This window comes from Hylobates moloch, unplaced genomic scaffold (genome assembly GCF_009828535.3).
Source record: "Hylobates moloch isolate HMO894 unplaced genomic scaffold, HMol_V3 SCAFFOLD_17, whole genome shotgun sequence".
In the NCBI taxonomy this organism is placed as follows: domain Eukaryota; kingdom Metazoa; phylum Chordata; class Mammalia; order Primates; family Hylobatidae; genus Hylobates; species Hylobates moloch.
This window is the reverse complement of record NW_026652292.1, coordinates 32662009-32671155: the sequence shown is the minus strand read 5'-3', so window position 1 is coordinate 32671155 and position 9147 is coordinate 32662009. Positions and strand designations below refer to the sequence as shown.

At 38.8% G+C, this 9147-nt stretch overlaps 1 protein-coding gene across 2 annotated transcripts in view; it reads left to right on the top strand.

Annotated features, from left to right (window-relative positions):
• Window positions 1-2887: 2887 nt before the first annotated feature.
• RANBP3L (RAN binding protein 3 like) overlaps window positions 2888-9147 on the top strand; it is a 52688-nt gene continuing 46428 nt past the window's right edge. The window contains exon 1 of one of the 2 annotated variants that reach the window (XM_032135787.2): window positions 2888-3465. In XM_032135787.2, coding sequence (XP_031991678.1) covers window positions 3375-3465 — 91 coding nt within the window. In that variant the 5' untranslated portion in view covers window positions 2888-3374. The remainder of the gene's footprint in view (window positions 3466-9147) is intronic. The other variant, XM_058430333.1, reaches the window with a different exon arrangement.

Genomic DNA, 9147 nt, shown 5'->3' with positions numbered 1-9147 from the left:
TGGCAGATAAGGAAAAACCCAGGAAAAGGAAACCAGTGGTATCCTTTTGGGGAGATCACAGAGATTTGATAAGGGAAGAAGTTTGGCCTTTATAGGATTCAAATTCATTTTTAATCAATTGTAAATAAAAATGCCAAAGATGACTCACCTGTTTCTTGACCCAGCCAGACTTCTGCAATCTGATATCTTGTTTACATTTATGCAAAAAAAAAAAAGGAACAATACGCCCATGGTGAACTAATTTGGTGATGTTTCTGGAAAGTAAGTGGGGAAAGGGGGAAGCAAAGTAGTCCCCCATCCCACTGCAGCTGATATATCTGAGGTTATCTTATGTACTCCTGTAACATGCTGCTTTCCGCCATGCTGGATGATTTCCAGTGGAAACTGGTAAATCAAACCAGAGACTCCTTTGAGAACAGCAGTGGAACTTAACAGGCAGTGTAAGAACCCAGGATTCCCTTGACTCGGCTAATCCCTCACAGGGCCACTGCCCAGGACTGCCTCATTGATGCACAAAAGAGGAACTAGTAGCATTCCTTTGTATCCTCCTTGTCCCCTTACGTTGTGACACTTGAAATTACTGTTTAAGGAGTGTTTGTTTGGTTTCTTCAGCCCTCAAGAAAGATGTAATGAATGAAATAGTGGAACAAACCAGCTCTGTTTAAGCAGATAATGCTTGTTTATTTAGACTAGAGGACTTATAAAAATATATAGATTCCAGATTGCACTTTAGGCATCAGACTGTGCAGTTGGGGCTCAGGAATCTACATCTTTACAACATTGCCCAGGTAATTATGTTTCTTAGCTAAGTTTGAAAACTGAGGGACTAGATTTTCAAGCATACCCCTAAATCCTACCCAGATTTTAGTTTTAAATCTATTTCTTTCTCCTTAGACTTTAGTCAGTGACAAAGTAGGATACTCCTCCCTTTCCCAGGCCTTTATATCCACAGAATGAGTATTGAATAATTTATCCCATTCCTTACCAAACATTTGTTTCATATGCCAAATGAAGACACATACCCAGAGATGTTAAGTGCCTGGGTCAAGGTTGCACCGTACATGAATGAGAACACCATGGCAAGAAAGCTGGATGTCTTAGCCTCCATGGCCAGATGACCACTCCCTTTTTGCTCTTTTTTTCCTGAGTAAGAAAAATGGAGGCATCCAGGGGGCTTCCTTGAAAAAATCAGACATGAATTAGGGTAAGTGTAGATGTTCATCTCCAAGCAACATTTCTCTCTGAGATGAACCTATAGATTAAAAAAGACTTAAGAAACATATCAACCAAATACAATGTGTGGACCTTTGGGTCCCAATTTGCAAAAAATGTAAAGATAAAAAAATTTATGAGATAATCAGGAAAATAAGAACACCGTGTGGCTACTTAATTACATTAAATAATCATATTTAATTGTTATGTGCATGACTATCTTATTATGGTTACCTGTTTTTAAATCCTCACATTTTAGAAATATATACTGAAATATTTATTAATGCAATGATGTCTGGATGCTTCAACTCCAGTGGTGTAATAAGGGGCAGAACAGCTGTGATGAAACACATAGTTTTGAGACACGATTGTCTATGAGTTGATAATATTGAATCCAAGTGATGAGTATGCAGGGCTTATTGTGCTATTCTCTCCTATTCATGTATTTTTAAATCTTTTCATCATAAAACATTTTAAGTGTATTTCTCAAAAGGGCTGGCTTACAGTTTTGTAGGTTATTTAACTTACCTGTATAATAATATGCTTATTAGTAAGGTACATAACTTGATAAAATAACAACAACTTTACATATTCAGGAAAAATCACCTTGTCTTTCCACCATGGCTTTTGTGGAAGATCAGATGAATAGCAGACATTTAAAGTAGAAACTATGACTCTCCAATAACAAGACTCTCTTTCAAAGTAGCACAACACTTCTGTCATCTGCTACACTGTGATGAGCCTAAAACTGCAGTAGATAGACTACTGAAACAATTAAAGCATTCAAGAATTATAAAAGATCAATCACCTATTTCATAAAAATTTTCATAAACCAGACTATACTTGGGGAATTTTAATTGCCTCAAAGTAAAATGAGGGCAGCCACCCAGATATGGTTAGGAAGTAAATTCATTACAGTGTGAAGTTTAACACCAATTTCCAAATGCACATAAGAAGCTGCAGAGTCCAGACTTTGAGGCTAAACAGCTCTGCCTTTCTCCTTAGTCCTGCCCACTACCTGCTTTCTGAATCTGCGAAGAGCTGTGACTCTTGAAGGACAGGACCTACCAGCATTCATTATGACTTCACTCATGGCAAGCTCTCAAGTTAAATTAAAGGTGTTTGGGGTTTATGTTTTTAAACAGTAATGAAATAGCCAACGAGTAAAACTGGAAATTACTTTCTCCTATGACCTAGAAGTAGCAATAGGAACTCTAAGTGGGAAACAGAAATAGAACTCTGGAAAGATAATGTTTCGTGTGTTTATTTTTCTTCCAGAACTCCAAATAGTTGCCTTGGCAGGAAGGCTACCCTCTAACTGCTCCCTTCCGAAGACTAGGAGGTGTTTACAGAAATTGAAAGTTCCAGCAGTACATTTCCATGAGCTCATTACCAGTTCCATTTATACCTTTCAGATTTCACATGTACAAATGAATGTCCTTGCAGTATAAACTCCTGCTTTCAGCTTGCATTTTAATTACAAACAAAGTAGCAGAAATCAGGTACTCAGTTACTGTAACATAATGGCAGGGCATCTTTAGAATCTGTGCTTTGGTCACTATTATTCAAAGCAGCTCCAGTGCCCGTCTTGCCTGCCTCTTTATGCTAATCATCCTAGCCCACTTTGCTCCTCCTCCTTCCAGCGTCCCTTAAGAACTGTACACTTTCAGCTGTCACCGAGGGTAACTCAGATCAGGCTTAGAAATCACTTGACTTAACTCAGCAGCACTTTTTCTTTTCTTTGTGTCTGTATTACTTTAGCAGTCTTCTCTAAATACTGGAGGCATTGGATTTCATGTCGGCAAAAGGAATTTAAAAATGACAAAACCATAATCTGTTAGAAATAGTTAATTTGTAGAATTTTACTCTATAAAAGGGTTTAGTTTCAATTTGTTTTGAAATGAAAGAATTAAGTTGTGTTTTTAGCCAAATGAATTGGCATCTTTATATTTAGGAGAAGTAACATTGGTGATTATTTATTTCAAGAATCATGACTGGAAAAAGCTTGGAAGTTTAGTAGAGGAGTGTATGTTGTACATGCAAAGACAAGATCTGCACGAATCTATGTATTTCTGGGTGTCTGGTGAAGGCCATTTTAGGTGACTGGCCAAGAGAAGGAGGTGCCCTAGTGATCCTTGAGTCACGGCCTTACTGCTAGGACCATGACTACCATACCAAGAAAAGGCAGCAGCCACCTGCTTGGCAGTTTGCACACCTGTAAACTGAAGCTGCAAGAGGACCGGCAACAGCAAGGTGAGTCAGTCCAGCTCATGAGTTGCATGTTCTGTGACCTTCTGTGCATTTGCATTCCCGCAAGAATCGTGGGCTGGTGAAGGACCCAGGGAAGCTCTGACATAATAGTGATGCATAAGGGTGGGTTAACTTGGATTCACTATTGATTTTTAAAGGACTATGGAAGACTGTCAAGAATGCATATTCCTTGGAGCTGTCATTCTGAAATTTACATGCTTAAACTTCTAGCCACTGTCAGTTTTTTAGAGTATGCTAGATTTTGTCTAATTCAAAACACCCATCTGGGCAAGGCTGAGTCAGCTACAAGGGGGATTCAGCTGAGAGTAGCTTTAAGTTAGCCTGGAGCTTTCTCTACCATCCTACCACTGGTGGGACACTTTTTTCACTTTGTTTAAGCCTAACTTTGTCTGGATCTCTGGCTCATTCATTGTGGGAAAAATAAATATATTCTTGACTCTTTCCTTTTTATGGTCCAGGGACAGCTGGAGACAGTCAGGAAAAAGTGTCACATTTCACTTGCTGGGCACTCATTCAAACTAAACTATCTACCTCCCAGCCGTTTTCACCATCAGTCTTTTTAAATTTTCAAATCCACTCCCCAGCCAGCTGAGTTAGTGTCAGATGGTTGACATGAATAGACAAGATGATCCCTCCAATCCACTCTGTCAGGGACAGCAAATGACACTTGTGGGAAAGGCTGGGTCTCTCATGGATGACATCATCACTCCACAGAGGTTAAGGATTCACCAGACACTTCTAACTTCTCCTCAATAACCTAGGATAGATCTTTTTATGTGTGGGTCTAGGCAATGAGCTCTTTAATTATTTTTCTATAGACATGGTTTTAGATTTCAGTGGTGTGGTGGGTATTGGCTAAAGGGTCAAAACCTCCCATTTCCAAGATGGAATCTGTGTGCTAACAGTCACATGAATGTGTCAGGCCACCTCTCTGCATCAGTTCCTGGAGCTGTATAACGTGACTTCATGCTCTCCAAGGTTTAGCATAGTGTCGGCAGAAAATACTTCACGGTAAATGAAAACAATGTGAACTTTTTAGACCATGCTTTACTACTAGGGCTCAAACAAATTTTGAACCAAGTACCTTAGAATGTAACGTCCTGGAATGTGTCAGGGTTAAGGCATAGCACTGTAAAATGCTCTTGCTTCTCTGTTAGTAAACAATTCTAGTTTATCAGAGGTTTTTGTTTTCTGTTGACTTTGTTTGAAATGTTAAAATGACTTCCCCCCACTTCAATTGCTAATATAATATTTTTAATAGAAAATTTGGTGGGGGTGAGCCTAAAGAAGATGATAGAAGTCACCTGTAACCCCATCACCCAAAGATAATTGCTATTAACGTTTTAATGTATAAACATCTGGACTTTTCTTCTATGCACATGTATGGATTATTCCTTTGCTTGATTTTTAAACAACATAGACTTGTTCTGGATACTTTTGTAAACAGTGTTTTGTAAACTGCTTTTTAATTTAACGACAGAGGATGAACAAATTTCCAGGTCATTAAATATTATTCTACAACCTTATTTTTAACAGTTGCACACTGTTCCTTTATATGGATGTAGCAAAATTCCCTCAGGCAATTCTCTACTGTTAGACATATTATTTATTTCTAATATTTTAACTATTATAATTAACACTAGGCTGCACCTAAACTAATGAATAGATCTTTGCACCGATATGGGATTATTTTCTTTGCATAAATTCTTAGAGGTGAAATTGTGGAGTCAAAGGATTATACATTCTTAAAAATTGTTTTTGGCCAAATGACCCTCCTATCAGCAGTGTTGGGGTATGTTCTCAGCAATACTATTATTTTTTAAATTCCTTCTCAATTTTATAGGTGAAAAATAATACCCCACTGTTGTTTTAATTTAAGGCAGGCTATCCTGAAGATTTCTCCTTTACTGGTTGTATTAATCAAAATTCTCTAGAGGGACAGAACTAATAGGATATATATATATATACACACACACACACACACACACATATGTATGTGTATATATATACAGATATACATATGTGTATATATGTGTGCGTATATATATGTATGTGTGTATATATATAAAGATGAGTTTATTAAGTATTAACTTACACAATCACAAGGTCCTATAATAGGCTGTCTGCAAACTGAGGAGCAAAGAGAGCCAGTCCGACTCCCAAAACTGAAGAACTTGGAGTCCAATGTTCAAGGACAAATGGCATGGGAGAAAGATGTAGCCTGGGAGGCTAGGCCAGTCACCTTTTCACGTTTTTTTGCCTGCTTTGTATTTGCTGGCAGCTGATTAGATTGTGCCCACTAGATTAAGGGTGGATCTGCCTTCCCCAGCCCACTGACTTAAACGTTAATCTCTTTTGGCAACACCGTCACAGACACACCCAGGATCAATACTTTGTATCCTTCAATCCAATCAAGTTGACGCTCAGCATTAACCATCACAATGGCAATATCCAGAGAAGCCTGGAAATAATCACTATGATGACATACTTCCCAAAATACCCACAAGACTGGTCTTCTTCCTCAGACTTAGCTTTTTGACTAGAATGTTTTGAAAGCAAGCATATTCTTCCACACCCAAGTCTCAAAATATCTGCCCACATAAGCCACAATCCATAAAGTTGTGAAGCATGCTAATGCAGTCCAGACTGGCCATTGATTGCTACAAGAAATGTCATCTAGTGATTTGAGCTGGGTAGTATTTGCTGTGTTGCTAAATTGCATTCCAGTTACTGTCCTGGAGTTTTAAAGTATTCTTTCAGAGCAGTGGCCCTGATTTTTCCTCCAAGCTATTTTTGCACCTTGCTATTATGTGAAGTTCAGCAAAGGTCCCAGGAAGCAAAGCCATTTGTTTTAGAGAGTGAGGTCTGGCTTTATTCATGGAATCATCCTGGGTTCATGGCTTTGGCCTTTCCCCAGCCAGCCTAAAGTTCTGCCTCTATTATTTAGCATACAGACTATGATTAATTGACATTCGACACTTCTGTAGGCGTGACTAGCTTCAACACATACGTGTTTTCTTTTCTTTTCTTTCTTTTTTTTTTTAAGATGGAGTCTTACTCTGTCACCCAGGCTGGAGTGCAGTGGCGTGATCTCGGCTCACTGCAACCTCTGCCTCCTGGGTTCAAGTGATTCTTCTGCCTCAGTCTCCTGAGTAGCTGGGACTACAGGCGCACTCCACCATGCCCGGCTAATGTTTGTATTTTTAGTAGAGATGGGGTTTCACCATATTGGCTAGGCTGGTCTCGAACTCCTGACCTCATGATCCGCCCACCTCGGCCTCCCAAAGTGCTGGGATTACAAGCGTAAGCCACCGTGCTGGCCTCAACACGTATATATTTTCTAACCCCCCATGCCATATGCTAAAATGCTTTGTGTCCTTCCATCTAGTCACTCACAAAAGTGTAATTTTGAAGTGATTACACAGATAAAAGTCACTTATTCTTCAGCAGTTATCTGGGCAACAACAATGTGCAAAGTATTGTGCTAGATGCTGAATATGCAAATTGAACCAAGACAACTAAGCCATGGTTTTCTGTCCACATGGAGTTTACTATGACAACAAATGCTCTATCAGTCCAGAACACAAGTCCAGGAGGCTCATCTCCCAACTTGTTGCTATCTTCTAGCTTCTCCTGTGATATTTTGAATCCATTTATCTCTAATATTGACTCTATGAGCACATTTGTAAATGTTAATTTACATGTCTATACAGCCTCAGCAAAGCTTATTACACATTACATGTACTAGGCAGACAACCATCCTTATGTATTATGGTGCTTTAAAATTTACAAATGGTCTCATATACATTATTTCATTAATTTTCACAACAACCAGATGAAATAGTGTAGTCAAGCTTCTTCAGGGAAACAGAACCAATAGGATGTGTGCGTGCATCTCTGTGTGTGTGTGTGTGTGTGTGTGTGTATACAGGTGACTCTTGAACAACACAAATTTGAACTGTTCAGATACACTTACATGTGGATTTTCTCCCTTTGCCACCCTTGAGACAGCAAGATCAACCCTCCTCTTCCTCCCCCTCCTCAGCCTACTCAAAATGAAGACAATGATGAAGACCTTAATGACAATCCACTTCCACTTAATAAACAGTAAATATATTTTCTCTTCCTTACGGTTTTCCTAATAACATTTTTCTCTAGCTTATTTTATTGTAAGAATACAGTATATAACACATATAATATACAAAATATGTATTAGTCAACTGTCTTATGTTATTGATAAGGATTCTGGTCACCAGTAGGCTATTAATAATTAAGTTTTGGGAGCATCAAAAGTTATATGCAAAATTTTAATGAGAGAGAATAGAGAGAGAGACGAGAGAGAGTGATAGAGAGGGGGATTTATTTTAAGAAATTCACTCCCACAATTATGGAGGCTGGCAAGTCCAAACTGCAGTGTAGACTGACAGGCTGCAGACCCAAGTGAAGAGCTAATTCTGCAGTTGAGTCCATTCTTGGTTGTTCTGGGGAAGTCAGTCTTTTGTTCTATTCAGGCTTTTGACTGATTAGATGAGACTCACCCAATAATGAAGGGCAATCTGCTTGAGTCAAAGTCTACTAGTTTAAGTATAAACCGCATCCAAAAACATCCTCACAGAAACATCCAGAATGTTGACAAAATATCTGGGTATCATGGAACAGCCAAGCTGACACATAAAACTAATAATCACAGGCAGGTATTGTTATCCTCATTTATAAAGATGTGGAAACTGTGAATCTTCAAGGTCAAGATGACTTTTCCAAGGTTACACAGTTATTAAGAGCTGTTTTCAATGTACTTTCTGCTACATACAGCTGTCTCATAAAATCTATGATTTCTAGTATTACAGTGTTTAGTTTTTTAAATTGATCCGCACTAGAGAAACTTCTCCATGGATAACCAAGACATGTTGGAATTCCTCATGATTTTCTTTGTGTCTTCTGACACAGATTCTCTGAGTGTCCTACAATTCAATTCAATTCTGACACTACCCAGAATTAGTGAAGACCCACAAATGAAGGACTTAGTCCCACAAGACTGCCCCATTTCAGATTCTAACAACGAATTTCAGGTGTCCCCAAGCAACCTGCACTTCTGCTAGGACAATTACAAATTAAAGACTTCCTACAACCCTTCAGATTTGATAATTCACTAGAACAACTCACAGAATTGAAGAAAGCTCTGTACTTTCAATTTCCACTTTATTATAAGGGATACAAATGGTCAGCCAGATGAAGAGGTACATGGGAGGAGGACTGGAAGGGTCATGAGCACAGGAGCCTCTGCTTCCACAGTCAGGGTGTGCCACCCTCTTAGTATCAGGAAGCTCCCCTGAGCATGGTGTCCATAATGAGGTTTCATTATGTAGGCATGATTGATTAAGTAATTGGCCATATGACTGAACTTAATCTCCAGTTCTTCTATCCTCCTAGGAGGTTGGGGAATGGGGTGGGTTTGAAATTTCCAATCTCTATTCACATGTTTGGGCTTTTTGATGTGACAGCCCCTTCCTTGGAACTATGTAAGGACCCCTTAGATAGTTCCATAATAAGCCTTCCTAATAGATTCCACTAGGAAATAATAAACAAATAAGTTTAATGGCTGAAACTTCATTTTCCCACTTCACACCTATTAGGATGGCTACTATCTGAAAAAAAAAAAAAGAA